We start from the raw sequence: 24704 nt of genomic DNA, 5'->3' as shown, positions 1-24704 counted from the left end.
ATAGGAAGACGTTTTTTGACGAAAAAAACCCCGACCATGTATAGTAAGGCGTTTTTCGACGATTCGATTTTTTTTCCCGGCTAAAAATGCCTTACTATACATCACTGGTGTCAAACTCATTTCACATGGTGGGCCACATACGGCCTCGGTAGATGTCAAGTGGGCCGGACCATTAAAATGTTAACACACTTTGCTATAAACAACCAAAACAACACGTCTTTCCTTTGTTTTGGTATAGAGAAGCACAAGAACAGTTGGAAAATGTTGAAATTTAATTTTACAAAACATTTCATGAAGCACCTTCGCTCCAGCACCCCCCGCGACACTAGTGAGGATCAAGCGGCTCGGAAGATGAATGAAAGGATGAACGCATCCCTCTACCCCATTTCCTTCAACAAATGTGCAATTTACTTTTATCATTCACATCTATGCATCGCATTCGCTTGTCACGTGTTTGCGTCTTCCACGTCGCAGCCGCCCCTTTGGCGTTTGTCTGTCTTGCTCACACGCCACCGAAGCCTTCTGCATTCGCTCAGAAAGGGGGGCGGGGGGGTTCGAGATTCGTTTCAATAATGGGGCGACAAAAACCTTTGATGCAGTGGCCAGAGACGAAATGGATGTCACGCTATTTATTATCATCACTTGAATTTGTTTTGGGATTGATTTATTGGATGTCATTTTTGGGGGCGTTCATCCTGCTGTCAGACTTGATTTGAAACAAAAAAACGCCTCCCTTTTCTAATTTCCGCGTCTCTGAGACGTATATGATGTGCTTCTGGAAGGCCCAATCGAGTCAGAAGCAATGCCCCCCCCCCCCCCAAAAAAAAAAATAAAAAATAAAAATACGACCAGATACATGCAAGTGTTTGTCGAACTTCTGCCCTCTAGTGGTTTTTTTCCCCCAGCGGAACTTGCCAGTGCGCCCCCAAACCGAGAAATCCGAAGCAAGCCTCTTTGCATCAGGCTGAAAAAGACAAGCAATAAACCAGTGCGCAATTCATGGAAAGGAAACGAAAATTAAGAAGCCTCGAGTCTGCGAGGGGGACTTCGAAGGATTATTTCAATTCATAAAAGCAGTTTCCCTTTTTGGGTTAGGATAGAAAAGATGTCAGTGTCATACAAAACAACTTTCCAAAAAGGTAAATGTCACGAGGACAGTTTTGGAACTCATAAAACGGAACCCGGTAGAATGTGTCCGAACATCGAAAAAATACATCGAACGACACTTTGGAAAAGCAGCTTTATGAAAAGTACATGCATTCTGTTCCTGCACGTAATGAAAACGCCCACGCGCCGAGAGACGCGCGCGCGTGTTAGTTGTGGCCTGGTTGTGGTGTGTGCTGCATCGTCACGTGGTTGTGTTTGGCCAGCAGCTCACACACCTGCCGGGCGCTACTCTGACAGTGCCGGTCCAACTGTTGGAGCCTACAAAACACACACACACACACACAATTATTGACTGACACGCGACGTACGTTGGCCAAGGCAACACGAGTCAATATTGAAATCGTTTGGGGGTCAATTTTGTTTGCTTTTGGGCGTTTTCTTCAAGACTGGTTTTTTTTTCAAACTTTCCCTTTGACTACATATTTACAGCCCCGCCCCCCAAAAAATATGTCCTACTTGAACTTTTGTTTTGTTGCTGAACACATTCCAAAGCAAATCACCACACCCACGTTTGCTTCTAAATGGGCGACGGCTCCACAGAACCGGAAATCAAGCGCGACCTGACGTGCTTCCGTGTGAGCTGATGTTTGACGCCACCTCTTGACTGCGCTCTCTCTCTCACACACACACACACACACACACACACACACACACACACACACACACACACACACACACACACACACACACACACAAAGACGCGTGTATCGGGGTGGATGCGCGCGCACGTGCACCGCAGCTCCTCCATCCACGGGCACGCTCATTCAAGAGGACGCACACGCTCTCTGGCTGCGCTTCTCTTTGAACGCGTGTGACAGCGGTCAAAAAAAATCCAAGCAGGTTTAGCCGGGGGGGCTCTCTGCAATAATTTCCCCTGACGGTGTTGACGGCACACCGCCCGCGCGTGCGTCAGTGGCACGCGTGAGTGGTCGCCCGCAGCGATCGCGTGGATAAAAAGTGTTGGGTTGCGGCCGTGTTTATTTACAGGTGGGAGCGGGGGGGGGGGGGGGGGGGGCTCGAAGGGGGAAAACAGGCACGCGCAACAAAAGTCACCAAGGTGTTGTTGCAAAAGCAGATCGTCGCCTCGGCAATATGCTGAAAAAAGGCGGGAAGGAATTTGCGCACGCAAGCGCAGTCAGGCCAACTTTTTCCACCCTGCAGTACTTGAAAAGGCGGGCTTTGCTCCAACGGCAGCCTTGCCCGCACAACCGCTGTATTGCCCCCCCCCACCCCCCAAAAAAAACCATCTTTCAAACGATCCTTGAAGCGACACGCAGAAAATCATGTCTCATTCTTGTCCTCTGCAAAAGCGAAAGGTTTTTGGGGGCACATCGCGGGCGGCCAGATGAAGCAGCCCGCGCGGCCTGGGGGCCGCGGCGGCGGCAAGCCTGTTCCTTCTTCCCGCGGCCGCCGTCACCATTTGTTCCGCCAAGCAATCTGCCGCCCTCGCCGGCGGAGGCCAGATGGCCCGCTGCGGCCCGTGCATCCGCACGCACATCTGCGCCTTTTCCACACTCGAGTCTCGCGGATCATCTCTGGAGCGGTGAGACGGACTCGAGGCCGGCGGCGGGCCGGGGGGGTCAGAAGGAGACGAGGGAGGGAGAGGGGAGCGGCCACGTCTCATCACCAGGAAAAGGCACACCAACGCCGAGCCGCCATCCACTTTGCTTGCGTTTCGACTTCAGCTTGGTCAGGAATGCTCGACTTTGTGTGTGTGTGCGTGGAGGGAGAGGGAGGGGGGGGGGGCTCCATCCTGGAATAGTTGCCTTTTGAGTTTGACAGGAAGCATTTGAGCACCATCACAGCACAAAATGATGCAAGATTTGTCACGCGACTGGGCCAGATGTGTTGCAAGCACATTTGCCGTGTTGATTTGCGGGCAGCCTCGGCTCCTCCTCCACGTAAACAACACGGAAAGACTCAAATAAGTCATGAAGGGTGCCCTTAAAAAACAAAAAACAACAACAACAACCCCTGGGTCGTTTGGCAGCCGGCTTGGCCCGCTAAAAATACATCAAGCTGATTTTCCAAATGTTTTGCTCTTCGCGGCACAGATTGCGGCGAGGGGTGGAGAGACAAGGGGGGCTGGGGGGGGGGGATTGCATCGGGGATGAGGACGAGGCGCGCTCGCTCGCTGCCCGGAAAGGCCTGGAAGCGGCACGGCGGCCGGGGAAATGGAAGACGGCGACGAGCGTGACCTGCTGACGTCGGCGCCCGACGGCAAGCCTTTGCGCGCACTTCTGCAAGGCGGCGACATTGGCGGCCGTCCTTCCTCCCGTGAGCTCCTGATGATGCAGCATCAGGAGCTGGGGTGGGGGGGCGGGGGGCTCTAACAAGGTCGTGACGGCCGGGGATCGCCACTCGGCGCCGGTTGCAAACAGCCTCTCAAGAGGAAAACGCAACTTGGCCATGGATTCGTTGCTTCGCCGCCAATCGCAAATTTCAAGCGGAGGCAGCTCCATTCATCTGCGCGCGAGATTCCGGCTTTGTTTCGGGCAGGCAGATTTTTCCGCCTGCGCCGGGAGCTCGGTGGCCTCGGCCAAGCGTCGCCTTCAACTTCAACCGTCCGCAACTTGGGGGGGCCATCTGCGTCCAGGTGAGGGTGGGACGGCGCCGCCCACGCGCGCTCCGGCCCACGTGGGCGGACGCCGGCGACGCGCCAAGCGGCCAAAGCCCAATCTGGAGGCATCCGCCGCGTCGGCGTTTTCAGCCCGGCGCAAACTGGCCTTTTTCTTCTTCCAATTTCAGCACCCGCGCTTTCCGGCGCGCGTACCTGTTCTTCATGCTACGGTGCACGCGTCCGTGGCGGACGCACTGCCTCTCCATGTCGGAGCAGCGCGCCGTGGCCTTGCTCAGGGCGCCCCCAAGGTGCCGATTGGCCGCGCTCAGCCGCTCCACTTCCCGCCTGCGTGAAAACAAACAAACAAAAAAGAACATTTCAAGTCGTCCCCCTTCCAAAAAAAGAGACACTTTTCTTCGATACCATTGGCTGACTCAATTTGCAAAAAATGACAGCTTTTGCTCTCCTCAAAACTTTGCTTGTCACATGGGAGGTGACCCCCCCCCCCCCCCCACACCCCCCCTTTTGACCGTGAAAAAGTTTCCCCGTTGTTTCAATAGGTGACAAAGAAAGGCCACCCGCGGAGGGTATATGTCATCCGCTTGTTGAGCCGACATTTTGTGCGTCTCGCCGGGCGACTTCCAACAACGTCGGGCATGAAAGGCAAACTATGCGGTCGCGTAGGCGCCGACAAATCGGCGGCCGACTTGTAAAAGCACGCGCGGCTTGCTATGCGGGGACAAAAAGCGGGAGAGGCGCACCTGAACCTCCGGGGCACCCGTAGTTCATTTTCTGCTTCAGCGGCACGGAGTCTAGCGTCTCTCAGTCTATGTGGGGGGTGGGACGGGGTGGGGGGTGCAATGTCACCGTTCAAAGTCCAGCAGGACTTTAACCGCTACACTTGGCTTGGACTCCAGGAGCTCAAACAGCCAGAGGCCAACGCGCATGGGGGGGGGGGGCAGTGAGTGTGAGAGAAATGGCAGAAACCAAAGCGCATGGGAGGCGTCGGATGAGTTTTGCGGCATTGTCGGGCGCGCGCGGCCAGCGCGGGCCAGCGCGGGCGGTCTGTCGGGGCCAGATGGGAGGCCGTCATGTGACTAATGCGCAGCGCAGCTCCAACAGCTGACGGGAGGCCGGGCCCAGGGTCACTGTCGTACACGGACCGGCGCGCCGGCGCCAACCGCAACGGGCACGATCCTCCGCGTGGCAGATGGAGAGGCAGGCGGGCCTGCTGTGACTACACTCGCATCAGGTTTCGCAGGAAAACAGGTTCGGCGGGAAGGGAGGGGGAGGGGGGGGGGGGGGACGCGGAGCGCGCCCTCCGGCCGCCCGCACGAAAAATCCAACTCTGCGATTTGAGACGACGGCTCGGCCTCTTCGTTGGCCGCTACTCGCCTAACCTGGAGTCTTTGGGCACTTGGCGCCGCTCTCGCCGTGGCATATTTGGGGTGATTGGATGGGGGAGGGGGGCCGAAGGGAAAAGCCCATTCGTTTCTTTTGATGACGGCAGATGACCCAGACGGCCAAGTCAAAGCTTGCTGTAGTAGTGCCGAGTAAGTGGCCCGCGTATTCGCTTGCAGAAGCATCCGGAACCATCGGCAGGTTCCGGCACTCGCCTGTCCCGAACGGGGAGCGGGAATTTGCGCGGCTAGCCTTTCTTTTCGTTTGTTTGGTTTTGGGGGGGTGTCATACGGCGGTGACCTTTTGTTGGCCGTCAGCTCCTCCAGGGCGGCCCCCAGCGTGCGGCACTCCTCCGTCAGCTTCTTGATGAGCCCGTCCTGGGAAGACAGCAGCCCGTCCAGCTCGCCCACTGCCGACGCAAACAAACAAAAGACGGCCGTGAGAACGCGGAGGCAAAAGTGCATTCGTTCGGGCGCGAGGGGGCGGTCCAAGGGCAGGCGCTCACGCCGGTCCTCCCTCGGAAAGCGGGCGTCGCGCACCCCCTCAACATCTGCTCGCTCTCGTGGCAAAACTCGCGACGACGCGCTCGGGGGGGCGGCGGCGGGTGCAAATTTTCCGCCCCGTCTTGGACGTTTTCTTCTCCTAAAATGGCAACTTTATTCTCATCCTACGACGACTTCTATTGGACTTCCGTCGTCAAAAGGCGGCAAAGGCGGCGAGTCGGTCCCGACGCTGGCCTAACTTCATCTGGAGCGCGCACAGTCGCACACGCGCAGGAAAGTTTTGGCCCGAGTGCGAAAAAAGTTGCGCCGAAGAATGCTAATTAGGCGAGCAGGCTTTGAATGCGTCTGGCCGCGCGCAGGCCAAAAACAACCCTGGGACACAGAACGCCCGGCAGAACTGGCACTGGAAACAAACAACAGGCAAAGCCACGGTGGGGGAGGGGGAGCGAAGGAGGGAGGGGGGGGGGGATGTCTGATGTCATCTCGACACAGCTCTGTATGCACGTATTTTTTTTAAAAATGGATGGATGGAGGGAGAGCAAAAAAAAAAAAAAAAAAAAAGCTCCCGATGGCGCTGGCGCGCGGGGGCGGCGAGAGGAGGCGATGCGAGCGGCAAAAGGACGTCCGCCATGCCCCCTCCCCGGGCGTTTGTTTCCTGCTGCGCTCTGATGTCAGCTCTCTTTAGACAACATGTGTGCCGCCGCCACGTGCCAAGAAACAAAGCCTTTGTTTTGACGTGCTGTCGGGTGGGGGGGGGGGGGGGGCCTGTCCTTGGGTTGCAAGTGGCGGCGGGCCTCCTCGCTGCAAAGGAAGGCGCCGGTCAAGAGGAGGAGTCGCAGTCGCGTGGCCGCTGGACGATTCTTGTGGCAACCGCAACTTGATGGCGGCCAACATTTTCAACGCTACCAGTTTAGCGTCATCTTTTTTTTGGGGAGGGGGGCGGGAGGGCTTTCACTTTCACTATTCTTGTACCATTTTGCTTGATGTTATTTTTGCCTTTCCTAAAATCTTTCCTGTGAAAATGTCCTTTGCTTCTTGCAACGTCCATGCCGTGCTGCCTTGCTCAGCGATTTGGATTTGGGCCTCACCCCCCCCCCCTTGCGTTTTTTCTCTTTCCTCATCCACAATTTCTTGAGTGTAAAGCTTTTTTTTTATAAAGTCCAATGTGCTCATTTCTTTTGATGACTTTTCCATGGTGGCGTGGCTGCCGAGTCAAACGCTTGCTTTCTTCTTCCCAAAACTTTTCCGTGGCCAAATGACAATTGCGATTCTCTTGGGATAAATGAAAGCGTTCCTCTTTGAAAATCACCACGATAGACCCGTCTTCTTTTTTTTGGGGGGGGGGGTTTACAAACTGCGACCGTAAGGTCACCAAGAGGCAGGCAGCCGCGCGCGTCCGCATTAGGGGTGGGAGGACGATTTTTCAGCCGAAAGGTAATGGGTCCGACGCTCGCTCCCCGCCGGCCGCCCTCCATTACTTGTCGCCGACAAGGAGGATCCAGATGGTCCGACGGCTGTCCGCGGCGGGCGCTCTGACCCGTTTGGGTCAGCTTCCGCGGCGCCACGTCCGCTTCCGGCGCGCCGACCCTCGTTAGGCTCGCGGCGAACTGCGACCAATCCCGGCATCCCCGCATTCGCGGGGAACCCGGATTGCCGGACCGCCAGGCAGGCGCGCCATCCACGAACGGTGGCGGCTTCGGGGGCGCGGGAATCGCTCACCTCTCTGCCGGTGCCACTCCTCCGTCCGCCCCAGCGTCGCCGTCATCTGGGCCTGGCGCCGACGCCCCGCCTGAGCCGCGCGGGCCATCTCGTCCCGGTGAGCCGCGGCCGCCGTCTCGCCGGCCTCTCTGGGGGTGCACAGACCAGCGCGCTCGTTACAACGTAACGACTCCCGTGGGAAGCCGGAGGGCGAAGCGCCGCGCGTATCCAACAAAATGCACAATCAGGGCGCGAGGCGGAAGCGCGGCCATTCAAAGGAGACTTGAGCGGCCATTTTGGAGCCGTGGCGGGGCCGCCGCTCCGTCGAGCGCAGCGTCGTCGACCGCGGAGAACGATGGCAACACACCACTCAACTGTCTCTCTCTTGATTTGATTCATTTATTATTATTTTGGTCTTAACCTTGTAAAGCATCTTTTATAGAAAACAATTGTTTCCTTATGATTGAATTCATCCCCCCCGATCGCATGGACACGACCGACGGGAACAAAAAAAAAAAAAAGAAGCGCGGCGCATCCGAAAGCAAACTTTCCGACACAAGCGAGTGGGGCGGCGTGCCAACGCCAGACGCGCACAAAAGACCAGAAGAACGGGAAAAACTACAAAGACGGGGAGAGAGCGCGAGCGGCGACAAATAAAGGCGCCTCTTCCTGAAGTCCAAAGAGGCGCTAATGAAGAGAGAATTCTCCAGCTCGAGTGAAAACTTTTCTCCCCTGCAGCGCTTGGCCCGCATCTCTAAAGTGACCGCGTCTGTCTGTTCCATCCTGCCCGCGTGCGCGCCTTCTCCTGCTGTCCTGCTGTCTGGGGTGTGAAAGCGGGCGGCGGCGTCTGAGTGGGTGAGCGGAACACCCGCTGGGTTTGAACAGCAGCCTGAGCCACCAAAGCGCACACCGGGGCTCAGCGGGAGACGGCGGCCGGGCGCTGCCAGCCATTTGGTCCTGCAAGAGGTTCCAGGCGGGGGCCGGGGGGGTACTTTTGTGCTTCTGTCCATGCGTGCGCGCGATTGAAGAGGAGGAGGGGGGGGGGGGGCCTCACACCAGACCTGTTTAGCCACCAATTAGCATCGGACGCCGCGCCAGAACGTTCCAGCAGTCGGCGGAACACGACGAGAAAAGCGAGCAGACAGAGCGCCGCCGACGCCTCTTGCTCGCAAAACAACTTTGGCGCAACTTGCGGAGCGCCGCAGTTTGTGAAAGCCAGTCACCAGAGGACATTTGGGCCTCAACTCCAGCGGCGGAGGAGGATGACCTTGCGCGGGATGGGTACCTCCCCGCGCCCTCAAAATCAAACGGGGGAGGCGCCACGTTTCTCCGAGCGGCCGCGTGCCGCGAGACGGATGCCGTTGGTGGAGTCTCGCGCTTCAACTGGGCCATAGAAATCGTTTTGGCGGCTCACCCATGAAGTTAAAAGCAGCGCCGTCGGCTTACGCAACAGTCGTAACACGCCACGTCGCCGGAGGACAAGCCGGGTCACCCCGCCTCATCTGCTCGGGTTCGGATCCCGATCCGAGCAGCAGCTCATTAGCATGGAACCAGCAAAGAGCCTCGACTTTGGAGGCTGGAGAGGAAGCGCCGCGCCCGTTCCATAATGTGGCGAGCCCCGATGCCGACACACACACACACACACACACACACACACACACAACTCTGGACGAGCATCAATTAGCAGGCGGGCCAAAGGCCAAAGCCAGGATGTTAGCGGCTGAGCGACCAGGTGCCGAGGCTGCTGGGTAAAGAGAGAGCGGGCGGGGGCCGGCGTAAGTGGGCACTATTCAAGCTGTCGGCCATTAGATGAGAGGGGGGGGGAAGGGGGGGCGGCCCGGCTCGGCCCGACCCAGAGTTTGCGGCGCCCCGCGGTGCCGGCGACGTCCCGCGCCAGAAGCGCCAAATGCTGCTTTACGAGAGGAGCGGCACAAATTGGAGTCAGATGGTCGGCTTGGAGGAGACGCTGGCTCGTACGGCGCCGTGTTTGTACAAAGAGCCACCGGCGCAATGACGCTTTTGCAATACTTTGCGCAAAGTCACAGCGACACGCGGCCACTGCGGGCTCGGGCGGCACTCGCGCCAAGCCGTTTGTCAAAGGACGCCAAGAGATCGGCCCGCGGCCACTCCGCCCGGGCACAAAATGTGGCCCTCATCTGGCACGGCTGCACTTTTTTTCTCAACGCAAAGAAAAAAACTGCCCTTTGAACACCTTGTCAAAAGCCACGCGATGGATTGCGGATACCGGCCGTGTCAAAAAAAGACTTCTCATCATTCACTGAAAATAAACCCAACAATGTTGCAACCAATGAACAACAAAACAAGGCCATCTTCCCGACGCGTGATAACGCTTCTGAAAACGCAACCAAAGCGGCCCTCGGGCCCCCTTTGCGTCACGCCGCGCTAACGCGCTAACGTCGGCGTCAAGGAGCGCCCGCTTCCCGTCGCCCGGCCGTCTGGTTGACCCGCTTCCGACGGGGCGTCATTTGAGTCAAGAGTTTTCCGCCGACCTCATCTTCGGTTCTTTTTCCCTTTTGAGCATCCCGACGACGAGACAAATTATTGGTACTCGGTACGGGCGAGCGCTGAAATGGAAGCACTCGGGCGGGCGTCTGAAAAACATTTGAAGGCGAGCGTTGTTGACGGACAGCGCGCGTTTAGAGGGCGTCGGTATCGGCCGCCAAGGTTCCGGGGCGGTTCTGGCCGCCGAGCGCATGAAAAGAAGACGACGGGAAGCGCGGCGGCCAAGTGGAGAGACAGATTCGGCATCATTTATTGACGCGGCGTGGAACAAATTGCTTTGCCTTTGCTTGTGAGCAGGGCCGCGGGTCACGGCGACATATGACAGACAGAGGCGGCCTGATGTCGCCCGCAGACCCGCTTCATCTGTCTCCCTCCTCCCGCCCCTCCCGCTTCCTGCAACTAAACTGGCTGCGTCTCCCTCCATCTGCCGGCTCTTCCTTCAGCGGCCGCGCACCTGTTCACACCTCCTCTCCTGTTGGCCGCCTCCTCCCTTTCTCTCCCTCCCTCCCTCCTTCGCTCGCTCGCTCGCCGCAGCGCTGCCAGCGCGGCTTGGCGCTCCGTCATTCAATCCATCTGTCGGAGAGTCAACTTTGTTTACGGGCGGCGGCCCGAGCCTCTTTTCCTCCTCGAGGAGGCGCTCACCCCGCCCCCCCCCCCCAGGCCCCGCTCCCCCTTCCCACCGAGCCGCATCGCAATACCGAGCTCTGGCACGAGCCCGCAAATGTGTTGAAGGCAGTTCAAAAGCGACTTGACTACTATGAGCCCCGCCACACCGCAGCCCTCCCAACCCCCTGAAAAAAAAAGGCCTCAGAGAGGAAGACTGGAAAATGATTTTGATCTATTTTCCATATGGCCGATCCTCATTGGGGTCACGGGCGAGCCGAAGCCCACCTCGGCCGCACGCCCCGGACCGGACCCCGGCCACGCGGACAAGCGCCGACACTCACGTTGGCACCGGGGGGGACTTTGACCGACGCGACGTGCAAAGGCCGCGCAGGAGGGTCGAAACCCCCAACCGGGCTCATGAATTCCAGAAAGAAGGGCGTGACGCAGCGCCGCGGCGGATGGATGGCGCAGAGGAGGCGCGGGGGCCGCGAGGTTGGCTGGCGGGCGGCGCGGCAGAAGCGCGCCGGCGTATGTAGGCCAGCGTCCCGGGGCACACTTGGCCGCTCGGAGAACAGTTGCCGCCGACAGATTTGCCTCCGTCTCGCCCGAGGTGCCCCGGTCCGAGTTCTGTCCATTTCACGTCGTCGCGCAAAGGACCCACAGATGACGGCGCCGTTTGGCCGACGATGGCGAGACGCTCCGGGAGGGGCCATGTTCTGCCGCTTTGTCGACACGCTCCATCGAGGGGGGGGAACATCACTTTGACGCTTTGCAAGTCAAGTCCTGACTGATTTCGACTTCATTCACGGCGCAACAGGCGCAGACGCGACAAAGTGCGAAAAAGACAAGACTGCTCCCGGGAGAGATGGCGGTCCCGCCGTTTTCTGAAGAGGGCCCGTCCGCCCGCCCCCGCGATTGCCGCTCTGGCGCACCGACTCCCACCTCGCCCGCGTGACCTCGTGCGGCCCCCGCGGTCTCAAGTGCCCAGGGCATCGCGCCGAAAGCAAGAGAAAAGGGCAAGATAAGGAAGGGCCTCGGCTCCCTGATCAGAGGCGGCGGCGAGAGGGCTCACCTCAAACGACGCGGAAAGGCGCGGCCGGCCGGCCCAAGCGAGAACGAGGAAACTGGCGCACACTCAACCATGCGCCCGGTTGGGCAAGCTCCAGTCAAGCCGGCCGGGCAAGATCTCAGAGTAGAAAACGCCGCTGAAGGCAGAGCCGAGGTCAGAAGGTGGCAGGCAGCCTTGCGACAACCGTGAAAGCTTCGCGCGGCAAAATGGCAGAGGGAGGGTAAGTCCTTCTACACGTTCGCGCCTTGCTTCCAAGGCTACAATGGACCCTTTCTTTGGGCCTCCTATTGCGGCCCGTCAATTCACCATCTCTCCTTTACCCTTTGCCTCAGTGAGCTGATGACAAAGGACGGCTTTAAGACCCAATACAAAAATTCGCGCCTGGCGAAGGGCCTCAATGAGACGCACTTGTGCTACGTGCTGGAAGAAGAAGCTAAAGACCCCGTCTTTAAACATCTCAAAAATGTACCCAACGAAAAGCATGCGGAGGTGCGTATGCAGACCCGTCCTGCTCGGATGAATAAGGAACAAGAGCAAAAGCAACAACAACAAAAAAAAGCAAGCCTCTCTCTCGTGCAGGTTCTGCTAGTGGAAGACCTGACAGCTTTGGATCTGAAACTCAACTACCAGGTCACGTGTTACTTGTCTTGGTCTCCCTGCGCCGACTGCTCCAAGAAGCTCGTCCAATTTGTCGAGCAAAACAAACCCAAGGTGAAGCTCAACATCTTGGCCTCGCGCCTCTACTATAAAGACGAGAAGTCCTATCGTGAGGGCCTGCGATCGCTACACGCGGCCAACGTGTCCATCGGCATCATGGCTGAAAAAGGTCATTTGGGGGGGAAAGGGCAAAAAAAATAGAGACCATTGATTTCTTCCAAACTTTCATCACGACTGAGCTGACGTCGAAGCAGACTGACTGACTGATCGCCGTCTCCTTTTTCCCGGTCGTTCTCTCCCATCTAGACTTTGAGTACTGCTGGAAACATTTTGTGGAGCCCTTCCAACCTTGGAAGAGGCTCAAAGAGGACTCTGACTACTACATTGGGGAACTGAAGAAAATCCTCCCGCAGGTAAGCGACCTTGCGGCTATTTCCGTGTCAAGTGCAAAGTATCCTTGAGGGACGTGGCTTTCCCAAACGGGCCGGCGGGGGCCGGTGCCGTTCTCTTTCGGGAGCCGCTTGGCGGAGCACTTTGTGTCGCTGACTTAGGTGTGAATGTCAAGTCTGAATGGACAAATCGATGCCATTTTGCAGGCCCCCAAGCAGCCGGAGGACGAAATTGCAGATCAGCTGGCGAACCTTACGGTGGGGAACGCCGAGCCCGCCCAATAGGCCGAGGCCGCCCAGGCCTTCTTTGTGTTGCACCCTTTGTGACTGGGGCGGTCGGATGCATTAAAGGTCTGAAACAAGCCTCCCGTTTCCGCTGACTTCCATCCAACATTTGGGTTATGGCGGCCGCTTCCAAAAGCATTTGTTTAGCGGAAAAAGCAGGTGACAAATGCTGAAGAGAGCCGGCGAACCAGGGCGAAGACAGGAGGAGCGGGGCGAGGGCACGAGGCCGCTCCGACGGCGAGAGGAGCGCCGCGGGGAGTCGTCACGAGGCCAGCGGGCCCACCGCTGTCAACATCATAGCAGAGCGCGGCTGGCCGACAGCCCTCCCGGCTGCCCTATCCGTAACTGTCTGATTAGTTGTGCTAAGCAGCCCCTCCCCTGCCAACCGCGGCGCCATCTGCTACCCGGCAACATGGCTGCCGACCAGACGCGCGCGCGCGCGCAGCGAGGCCGCTACCTGGCACGGCTCGGCTGCCGTCACACAGACGCGCGCGCGCGCACGCAACAAAGCCGGCGCGCGCAGGTGTCGCCCAAAGGTATCAACACTTAAAGTTGACACGAAGGGAACACGGCTGCACCGGGCGCCGAGGAGTCGAGCGGCACGCCAGATGTCAATGAGCCACCCGCGTGCACTCGGAGAGGCCGCTTCCTTGCATGCGACGCCCCGCGCTGTGCCGCCCTGATAGCAGCACCCGCGAAGGTGGCCTCACAACATAGCCAAAACGTGGAGCCTTTTTCCTCCCTCGATATCAAAGCCAGCAAAGGCCGAGTACTCCAAATGTCCAATCCGCTCGCGTGGGGAGTTGTTTTCTTCGTGTCGTCTTGTCTGGGGTCGCGAGCATTTTTACAACTGGGTTCACATGTTGGAAACGTGGCCTCGTGCGTCTGCTGACAAATGACAGCACCAGTGTCCTCTTCCAGTGTGCGCGCGTGCGTGCCGCCGCTCTGTTTTGCCGGGCCGTGATTGGACAAGAGCCCCCCCGCCGAGCGCGCTCCGCAGCAGTTTTGTCGGTTGCGGATTTTGGCCGCGGCCCGCTTGGAGTGAGCCTCTGGCAGGACGCGACATCTGCTGCCTTCACCTTCCTCATTTACACTTCTCCGCCCTCTCACGCTCACCCGCGCCGCTTTCTCGTCTCCGCCTACGCAGACCTCGCCGCCGTGCCGCGACAGATGAGGCGGAGGAGCACGGGTTAGGGGGGTGGGGGTGGGCAGCAGCAGCGTGACATGTTTAATGGAGTTTGGGGAAAGTTTCCTCCCGTCTCGCTGCGCGCTCAAGGTCGAGGGACAAACACGGGGAGGAGCTCAGGCCCGCCGTCTTGCTCGTTCTGTCATCGGGCGTCCGCAAAATGACCTGGCTGGAAATGCACTTTTTCGGCCACCAAATGGGGAGCCCTTTCATCGCAAGTGACAAAGGGGACATCTGATTCCATTTTGGAAAATATTGTCCAGCAAATAACCGTCCAGCAAAGTACGGTCACGCCTGTGTTTTCAGATATGAGCCTTGAGGAGGCGGGGCCCATATTTCCAACATCTGAAGTAGGAGGTAGGGCGGCGTGTGGCATCGCTGAGCGTGCGTGTGAGCTGTGGGCGAGGGCGGCGATTTTTTGCACGGGAGCGCGAGGCTGTCGCAGTAAGTATACGGTAAAAAGAACCAAAATGACTCCCAAGCGCACCTTGGCCAAGCTTTCAGATTCCACTATGTCTGACCGGACCCGTTTGGGTGGGACCAGACAAGACAATGTTATTTTGCATGACTAAGAGGATGGCGTCATGGCCACGGTATGCGGTACCGCATGTGAACACAACCCGAAACGGAGACATTGGAGAAAAGCCAAGAAGTGCATGCTGAATGCACAACCATTTTGAAAGAGGCCAAGACTAAACCAACAGGAACATTGAAGATCATTTCAATGAAGACGCGTTCAAAACGTGGGCCTACGGCAGCCAGTTTGTTTGTTAGCCGGGATCAAATCTCCACTCCTGCCGTTTCTACCGCGCTTTACTTGCGCGGGCTACAAAAGGCGTGGTACTTTGATGAAACAAATAGCTTTGACTCGCTTCCTGCCCCCCCCCCCCCCCAAAAAAAGTACGATTTGTTGAACAAAGTGTCCAATGAGTACACTTGCTGATCTCCAAGCAAGCACGCTCATGATTATGTATTCCTGATTTCCCGGAGATGATGGACAACCGGGAGGGGCCTTGCAGACACTGTCCCCCAAAAAATGGGAGCGCGGACCGGGGCGCCACCACGCACGTGCCTGGCTCGAGATGGCCACCAGGGCCACTTTGCACTCGAGTCACCTTCGGGAGCAACGACATAAAGAAGAGGCGGAGGAGGAAGGGAAGAGGGAAAGAAGGGAGCAAACAATGAATCCAAACTTGGTAAAGCCCTGTGCTGGGATGGGGCCGCAGCATGCGCATGTGCGTGTGGATGTGAACAGAGTGACGGGGATTAGGACAGATCCTGGGCTGTCCAACTCACAGCTGGCTGATGATCCAATCCTGGAGCGCGCCAGCCGCCGAGGGACTCCCGGTTGCGGGCGCGCCTGTGTCTGTGTGTGCCCGCGCGCTACCACAAGCGCACACGCAAACAAATACGCTTTGCGCAAACGAATCGGAACTGAAAGGCGGCGGGAATCCAAGAGGCGCCACAAGGCGGACCGAATGAAAGCAAGGAGGCAATCAAAGCGCTCCTTTCCCTCTGTCGGGGGGGGGGGGGGGGGGGGGGGGGGTCAAACGGGAGCCTCACTTGCTGGGATGGCGCAGCACGCGCAACAGCGAGCCTCCCGCACCAAAGGCCGGCGGGGGGACAGAAGGAGATCGAGTCCACTTTTTCTTTCTTAATTCCGGCCGTAAATGTAAAGACGAGGTAGGAACGGTCTTTTTGCAAAGCGTTTTCATATGCATGGAATGAATCCGAACACTTCTCTCATTGTATTTCGGAAAACTTTTTGAGCATATTGCGACGGACTGAAAAGCACGTGCATGTCTCAGGTTCAAAGATTCTGATACTGCAGACAGTAACGAGGTAAGCCCCTCGGCCACTGGCTTTCGAGGCTCATGAGCAAAACGGAATCGGAATGGCCGCCTCCTCGGCCAAGTCAACAGCTGGCCGACAACACAGCGCACATCTGCGCTGCCATAAAACTCCACCGCGCGCAACAACACAGAGCGACGTGACCGTTTGCGCCGGCGGTCACTCTGGACCGGCTCAACGTCTCCGTGCCGTTGTGCGCAACCGCTTCGAAAAGGCACACGCAGAGTCCGAAAGGCACGACGGCTCGCCAGCCGGCCAGCCGGCGTGCGTGCGTGTTAACGCTGGCAGACAAATGACAGACAAACACACTTAAACACAGATCAGAGTGGACACAGGCATGCACGCGGCCAGCGCCGCGGGGCAGCACGTTCACATCTGTCGGAAGGGGAGGGGAACAAGATGGGCGAAATGCAAGTACAGGCTCCGTCTCATTTCTGGACGCCTCCGGCTGTAAAAACCGTCGACAACAAAAACCTGCGATGAAACAATCCTCCAAAAACATTTCCAGTACCGGAGCAGGCTTTCAGATTTCAGTTCAGAGCAAACTACACCGTGACCTTGGAGGTGAACTTTGTTTGACCGTCTCTGTAACCCTCGATTGCTCTCCAAGGAGCTGAACAGCAAAGTGACAACTAGAGTTGTATTTTTATCTTGTATTTTCAGACATCTCTCTCAACTCAACTCAACTCAACTGTATTTATTGAGCACTTTCAAACAGCCATCGCTGGAAAATATTTCACATATTATAGCACCTCTGCCACAATTTGAGCCAGGAAAAGCCCCGGAAATAGAGGAGAGAAGAAAGGCCAGGAGATGGAAGGAAGAGAAGGAACAAGGGGAGCCGGCCGTGCCTAGCGAGAAAGCCACGGGTGGAGCTGGGGGGCACTCGGTGCGTATGCCAGGCAGAGGAGAAAAGGCTCAAGTAGCAGTTTGGTGCTGCTGGCGCTGGCTGGGCGTGGGCCCGGTGGCACAGAGTGAGCAAGCCAGAGTGTGTGTGTGTTTGTGTGTATGCGCGCGCATTATGTTGTGGCATGCCTAACCGGATTAGAGGTGACCTGGTGGGGTCCAGTTGGTCCCGGGACCACAGCTCAGCGGTCGCCCACGCGTGTTCGGGCGCACGCTGGCGCTTTTGTTCAATAGGATTAGCCGCTACCCGGCGCCGTTACAGTTGGCGCGCGGGGTCCGAAGCGGACCCAGGCCGAGGCAGAGGGCGGCGCCGCGAGCGCGTTGGCATGCGGAACGGGATTAGGCGCTAACCTGGTGAGGTGCAGTTGGCGCTGGGCGCTCGCCAGCTGTTCGGCCAGGCTCAGGGCTTCGGCCCGCCATTGGCCGCCGTCCCTCTGGACCGCCTCCAGGCGCTGCCGGCAGCCAACCAGCTCTGAGCTCAGCTTTTCCACTTCCTGTCCCGCGGAGAGACATGCTGAAAACAAGCAGTGCTCGCGCGGCGGCGCACACGCATCTCGCGTGACCTCGAGTCGACGGGCTTCGGCTTTATTCTTGTTTATTTGCAGCTCGGTCAACCGGAATAGAATAAGAAAGAAGCGCTGGGTTTGGCTCGGCGGGTACCTGCGCGCTTGTCTCCAGGTGCACGCCAGCCTTTGCCATACCAGCAATTTTCATTGATACTAACATTTTTGGCGGCCACTTCTCATTTATGTGCAGCCATGCGCATAAAGTGCACGGGTGTGCCAAAATACAGCAGAATATGGGAGAAAATGTCATTCATTTCAGCCTTTCGATTCAAAAGGGAAAAATCCCACACGACGGATTCATTCAAAATGGAGAAAAATACTTTTCGGAAGGCCAATTTCCACACGGCTCCTATCTTAAAATCACTTTGGTTGTTTCTTAGGCGATATTCAGATTTCTTTCCCCATTTCCGTTAGATCGAAGCTCCACCGGTGTATATATTTCATTGAAGATCATGAATTATTTCACGCCGTCGTCTACGTCATAATACGAGGTATCCCCCCCAAAAATGCATTCCATTTTTGACCGGCCATTTCTGACTTCACTGGTATAGATTCAAGTCTAACAAGTTAAAGTAATGAAAAAAAAGGACATTTCAGATCATGTCGCGGAATTTGTGAGTAATCAAAAAAAGTAGTATAAAAGTAAGAATAAATATCCGAGTAGGGGCCGCCAAGAATTGAGCATTTTGGGGAGATACCCTGTTTAGGAGTTGGTTGTTTTTTTTTTGGGGGGGGGGGGCAATACTGAAATCAATGACTTTGTTTTCCAGGTTATTCCAATTTATGGTTATGAATCTGCAAGTGAAATTGTAAGCGACCTGTGTGGAACTCTCCAGCTGCCTGTTGGTCTTGGCCTCGAGGTGGTGCAGTTCTCGCTCGGCCTCATCTTTCTTGAGCTGGGCACCGCTGAGTTGACACCGGAGCTCGGCGCACACCTGAAGCCCACGCAAATGACAATTCAAATTTTCTGGAAGACCGGTTTCATTTGGAACGCCACATCCATTTTGTCTTTGAAAGAAGACTTTATGAACATCCACACTTGATTGTTTAAAATTCCCACACGCACACCCAAAAAGCACGTATCTTTCTTTTGCGGGCCTTATTCAGATCATCAAATGTTGTATTCACGCGCTACTATTGCTAATGTCATTCGATGAAGCCAAGTGTCTCACGTTTGCGTTAGCTGATAGACGATACAAATTTTGAAGCCCGTGCTGAATTTCTGTCCATGTGATGGTTTGAGCCAATGTAGGCGAGGCTAGAATGCCTTAATTCATTTGACTTTGAGGAATGACCCAATTAGGACCGGTCTTCGTCGTGACTGACGCAGAACCGGACACGAGAAAATCTGGTGAAGGCGGTTGAGGCTTGGACGGAATACGGAGAAGACCATCGCTGTAGTTTTGCTGCCATCCAGTGGAATGGAGGAGGATTACCGTACGAGACAAGACTGGCCGTTCGGAACCAAAGAGGAGTCGGGAGCATTGAAATGAGCCTGTGGTCATCTTGCATCAAAGAATTCCCAAGCTGAGACGGTATCAAGAAATGCGCGTACTTTGCTGTTCTCCTCTTCCACACCGGCAAGTTGTCGCCGCGCATCTGCCAGCTGATCGGTCAGCGAGCGCTCGTCGACTTGGACTCTGTCGAGGTGGCCCTCCAGCTCGGCGGCGCGTTGGGACAGCCAGGCCACCTGATGCACCGCACCGCACGCGCACACACACACACAAACACACCGGCAAAACCTTTGGTGAAACGCATGGAGCGATGGACACTTGGAATGCGCTTCCATTTGCCCGCATCTCGCCATTTCAGTTTGGACATGGGATTGGGGGGTTGAGCAGGTTCCAAACCATTTGGGTTCAGAGACCTTGGCAGGTGGACATTTTTCCCCCATACAATCTCAAGGTGAATCATACATGTGTTGAATGCCGTAGGAATTCAAAAGTGGCCTATTTTTGAAAAGAAAAAAAAGTTGTTACAGTAACATAATTATTTTTTTTTAGGTCTTTTGAGAATAAAGTGGGTCACAAATGACAGCATCAAATGATGAAATCCAGCTCATCATTCAAATCTCCATGCCATCATTCTCTACGCACAGGTTTACTCATGCCGCCGAATCGCGCGGCTCTACCTAAAGGTTGCGGTACGGTTGCGTTTACGGTATTCGCCAGCTCCTCCTTCTGCCTGCGCCCCTCGCCGCGTCCTTCCTCCCTGGCCTCGGCCACTTTGTCCTTGAGGGCCTGCGCGTCACGTTGCCGCTGCGCCGTCTGCCGGGCGAGCTCCCTGGACAGCTGCTGGCACCGCACCTCCGCCTGCACCGAGGCACGCAAAGAGTAGTCAGAAGGCCACATCGTCGTTGACAGTGAGGCGACCAGATAGCAAGTGGTTCCATTTTCGGATTGATCCTCACTTGAGACTTCTGTCCCTGTTCTGCTTGTTTGACTGGGAACTTTGTGGAAGTTCCAGAGAGTCTTTACCGCATGCATGCGCGCACTTACGATACCTTTTATTTGATTCAATCTATCTGTAAGCCATTTAGGAGATCAGCCTGAAATGATATTGGTGCATTTTAGGTTTAAGATGTGGTACGATGATGTTTTAAACTACAGTACCAGGCTTTTTTTTTGGGGGGGGTGGGTCAATTAAATATAAAACGGTTGTCACTCTTCATAAAAGGGCGCGGCCTGTATTTGCAGTACCATTTACTCCAACATAAACGGCAAAGGGGGGAAAACACAAAGAGAGACAATAAAAGCAACGCTTGTTTTGAATATATGGCCTTTTTCTTGTAGGCGAAGGGGAAATAGACTTTTGTGAAAAAAATGTTGGGATTCCATCTTACAGCCATTTGGCCCAGCCCACGTGGGCTGTGAAAATCCGACCTCGGCTCTGTGCAGGTGGGCCTCCTCGGCCATCTCAACGGCGCCTTTGACTTGGAGACAGGCCGACCACTCCCGATGCTGGACCTCCTGCCGAGCGGAGCGCGCCGCGCTCAGAGCCGCCAGCAGCTCGTCCCGCTCCCTGCCACCCAAAAGCGTAGCGGCACATGTATGTAGCGTATAAATGGGAACACAAATGATAGACGTGTACAGTTGAACCAGGTTCATCACAGGAGATTAAAACAATCAATTCAAAATATCACCCTAATATCGATTATTCAAATAATCGTTTGTCACAGCTCAATTGTCAAGCGACTATATTCTTTCTTCAGGAGAATTTTTGGCAAGTCCAGCAATCAATACAGCAGGGCACACCGTACCGCGCCGACTTGACTCACTTGGCGAGCCGGTCCACAACCTGGCCGTGCGCGGCGGCGGGAGCGCCGGCCGAGAGCGCCGCCTCCTGCGCGCACTTCGGACACGAGGCGGCCACACGCCGCGCGGCGTCAGCCCGCAGCGCCGCTGCCTCCTTCTCGCTACGTCTCAGATGGCCGGTCAGTTCCTCGCACTCCTTCTGACTGAGTGCAAGGTCCCGCCTGGGGGTGCAAGAGCCACAGGAGGATGACGGCAAGGCGGGAGACTTACCGGTAAGTGACAAGAAAAAAATCCCGGGCCAACCTGTGAGAGATGACCTGAGCCTCAAGTCTTTCGATCTGGGCCTGATGCATCAACTTCAATTCTTCCTGACACACACACACACGCAACATTTAGTGGGTCTGTGTGTGTGTGTGGTTTAAAAAATAAAATTAATGCTCCATAACAATCTGAAATAGTAAAAATAATAAGCAAATCTCATGTTGCTAAATTAAAACATACACGGTAAATTAACTTGGCTAACATTATGAACTGAAACACACATTTGTGTTCATTTTCAAGAATACATAAATTAAACGTTATAAACATCCCAAAAATATTTTGAAATGTGTTTCTTTGAAATGACACACAATATACTTTGTAGAAAACAATTTCGATTGAACTATGAAATTTAACGATGCATGTTTGTGTTTTACACACACACACACACACACACGTGGAAATAGATATAATAAAATTTCCAATCGTTGGTAACAGTAGTGGTGCATTTGATGTGTAAAATACTGCAATGTACTGGGACGCCGGCCTCCGTGAACAAAAGCTGAAAAGGTCATCATTATACTAAATATAGATGGAATTTAATTTTAATAAGGCTGCACCTTCTAAGTTTCCAACACATCAGATTAGAATGAAATATAAGATGCATTTATCTCGTATGGCATCGCATTACCTAGCGAGTGTCGCGAAACTGTGTGCGTCTAGCAATAAAATGCACATGTGAAAATGGTGAACAGCACGGAGATGTGAGAGGAGGAGCAGGGGAACTGGGCGCTGGAGGACAAACCAGCTCATGTTTCCATGCTGTGTGTTTCTCTTCTCCCTGGGGACCGGGACTGTCACCTGCCATATTTTCATGCACCTAAAAACACAAGGACCGCCGGCTATGAAAGGATGTCGGCACGCTTCGGATTAAAATGCGTCTACAAGTCAGCTCTTCTGAAGTTGGCCCCATTCATTTCGAACCACACCCCAAAAATCAAGCAATTTCAGTCAGAATGTGACAAGAGGATGTTGAGTGGGCTGGAATTCTTTGATTCTTCCTTTTAGATTTACATACAGACCTGAGAGAGAGAGAGAGAGAGAGAGGGAGAGAAATAGATGTGTGTGTGTGCTTTACCGTGCAGTTTGAAGGTATGTGGTGGTTCTTTGGAGACACATCGACATGTTTGGTTTTGAGCTCCGCACGCAGTTTCTCATTCTCCACCACCACCACTCGGATGCGCCGTTTGAGCTCCTGCTGCTCCTCCTGTCACTCAGACAGACACACACACACACACACACACAGGCAAACGCAAACACACACGCGCGCGCACATTACATCATAAAACTAAGCCAGCTGAACACACAAATGGGATTTTGATACAAACTTTGCAGAATCGGACTTCAGCCTCCAGGTGTTGGATGTAGTCTGGCGGGTTGTGAGTCACTGGGACCAGGTCCTGACAACAACAAGTGGTCGTGTAATCGTAAAAAGACTGCAAATATATATAATGTTTTATATATATATATATATATATATATATATATATATATATATATATACACATATATATATATACACGCGCGCACACACACACAAAACATGGTATGACATGTTTCCTCCACCTTTGAAAGAGAGAGGGGAGCAGGCATATCCTTGCCCTGCTTCAACAGGAGGCTCTTCAGCTGATTGACTGTGCGGCAGCACACACACACACACACACACACACACACACAAAAGTGATTACAAGCCTTGAACTTTTACACTTTTAATTACCGTAACATCGCTGCTAATTCCCATTAGCCTCTCTATGGTGTTTTGCTTTGTATGAGCATTAAGCTTGCAGACTTTCCAATTTAAAAATACCAACAAAAAAAAAAAGAAAAAAGGGAAAAAAATCAATTTAGGTTGGAAATGTTGGTGATTAATATACAGCGTTTCATTCTCTTTTGTTTTGTATGAGTTTTCCAGTAGCTTCCAACGTTTTGGTGCTGAGGCCAAATCCATGTTAACACAAAGAATATTTGCTTTGGCACCATCTTCGGGCATCTTTGTGTCAAGGAACTGTGATGTGATGAGCTTGATATTTCAGTCTAACCATAGTCTTGTCTAATTCAGAAAAAAGTGCTATGTCACCATGAAATGGCACCTAACGGCAATTATCAACCTTTTTGAGTGGTTGATATTTGCGGAAGTGCTGCGGTCACTGTCATTGCAATAATTATTTTTGCGTCACCTGCTTCGCTTTGTTTCTTCTGGCACCACACAGGCCGGTCCTTCTCCAATGCGCAGGCGAGGGTGCCATCACTGCCACCGCCGCATCTGATCGGCTCATCTTCCTCATCGTCATCGTGGTGGAGCTGCTCCAGAGCGTCGCTGAGCTGCTGTAGGCTTTGGTTGGCCCGCTCTGAAACGCACAAGCAGATGTTCATTATTATCTAATCTTCCATTTTCTATCGCGCTTGTTATCATTTGTGACATGGGTTCGCTGGTATCACAAAGCACATAGCTACAATCCTGTGGGGAATTTTATGTTTGTTTTTTGTACTGCATCCCATTTTTAAAAAGCAATGTGGGAGTACCTAGTTGTTATGTCCAATGTCCTGTCAGCCCAAAACGGCAACTTGTGGCTTTATCTTAGAACTGGGACTAAACGTGAGTCGATTAAATGACTACGAGACGATTTGATGTTTAAATTAGACAAAAAAAAACCCCACAGACTCGGTAAACGGAAAGATGCCTCGAGGCAAATCTGTTCAATCTTGAACGCGTTGCTAATGTGAATGCTAACTAGAATTAGCCACATTAGCGAGGACCCACACACACAAAACAGCGTCCACTCACGCCTCAGCTGTTTCTGGTAACCATTCGGACGCTCTGCTTCCTCTTCGTCCGATTCGAAATGTTTCATTTATAGCACTTTAATGACACTCGGGGGTTGAATTTTGTGATTAAAATGCTACCGAAGCCACAAGTAGTAACAATTTAAAGCCGCGCGTAGCAACAGTAAAGTTGGAGTGATTGTTTTCCCGACTCTCGCGTCCCAAAAAAGGCGGTGTAACTTTAATCACGTCACCGCCCGGGCACAGTAAGACAACGCCTGAGAAGTGATACAAAACAAGACAACCCTTCAAAGTGAGTGACTTCGACGGAATGCTGGGAGTTGTAGTCAGTATTCATAGTGTAAAACCCAAATACGGTTTGCAGAATCGGACTTCATGGTGATATGGTCTATGGTGATAGACGATATCTCTGTCTATCACCATTATTCATACATACATACACACACTATATATATATATATATATATATAGAGAGAGAGAGAGAGAGAGAGAGAGAGAGAGAGAGAGAGAGAGAGAGAGAGAGAGAGAGAGAGAGAGAGAGAGAGAGAGAGAGAGAGAGAGAGAGAGAGAGGTTTTCAGTTTTCCGTCAAATATGTGGCACAAGGACCACTAGTAGTATGTGGATAGACCCATTCTTGTGGTACATGAGAATCAGAGTCCAAGTTTCCATATGTGATTTGGCTTAAACTATCTTTTTCTCATTCCATTGCGTAGAGTTCAGATGTCTTTCACAAGTGTATATTTGCGTTCAATCTTTTCTAGCTGTTTGAAGACAGTTGAAATTATGTCAATTTTTTAATATGTCCAGTGCATTTTAATTGAATCATTAATTGCATTGTGAAAGTCCTAACAGCGCATCATTCAGATTCTGAATCATGTTACTTACAATGGTATGAAATGTACTTTTTATTACTGTTGCCTCATTTTTGATGCGCAACGGAGCCTGCTAGGCCACTGTTGGTCATTAGCATGGAACTTGGA

At 54.2% G+C, this 24704-nt stretch overlaps 1 protein-coding gene across 9 annotated transcripts; it reads right to left on the bottom strand.

The window, feature by feature from the left end:
• Window positions 1-388: 388 nt before the first annotated feature.
• sdccag8 (SHH signaling and ciliogenesis regulator sdccag8) lies at window positions 389-23937 on the bottom strand. Of its 9 annotated transcripts, XM_052080621.1 has the most exons (18): window positions 23725-23937; window positions 23117-23287; window positions 22506-22573; window positions 22268-22339; window positions 22018-22146; window positions 21685-21759; window positions 20925-20989; window positions 20645-20842; window positions 20250-20388; window positions 19527-19679; window positions 18923-19057; window positions 18186-18302; window positions 17153-17295; window positions 7351-7478; window positions 5429-5537; window positions 3941-4072; window positions 1381-1425; window positions 389-531 (listed from the first exon to the last, which is right to left on the bottom strand). In XM_052080621.1, the coding sequence occupies exons 1-18, from the start codon at window positions 23789-23791 to the stop codon at window positions 447-449; spliced, it is 2031 nt and encodes a 676-aa protein (XP_051936581.1). In that variant the 5' UTR covers window positions 23792-23937; the 3' UTR covers window positions 389-446. The 9 variants fall into 9 exon arrangements, 8 of the variants coding, with proteins under 8 accessions (XP_051936581.1, XP_051936584.1, XP_051936583.1 ...); XM_052080624.1 differs by lacking the exon at window positions 3941-4072; XM_052080623.1 differs by lacking the exon at window positions 21685-21759.
• Window positions 23938-24704: the final 767 nt, after the last annotated feature.

Source organism: Hippocampus zosterae, chromosome 11 (genome assembly GCF_025434085.1).
Source record: "Hippocampus zosterae strain Florida chromosome 11, ASM2543408v3, whole genome shotgun sequence".
In the NCBI taxonomy this organism is placed as follows: Eukaryota; Metazoa; Chordata; class Actinopteri; order Syngnathiformes; family Syngnathidae; genus Hippocampus; species Hippocampus zosterae.
This window is presented reverse-complemented; position numbering and strand designations above follow the sequence as displayed.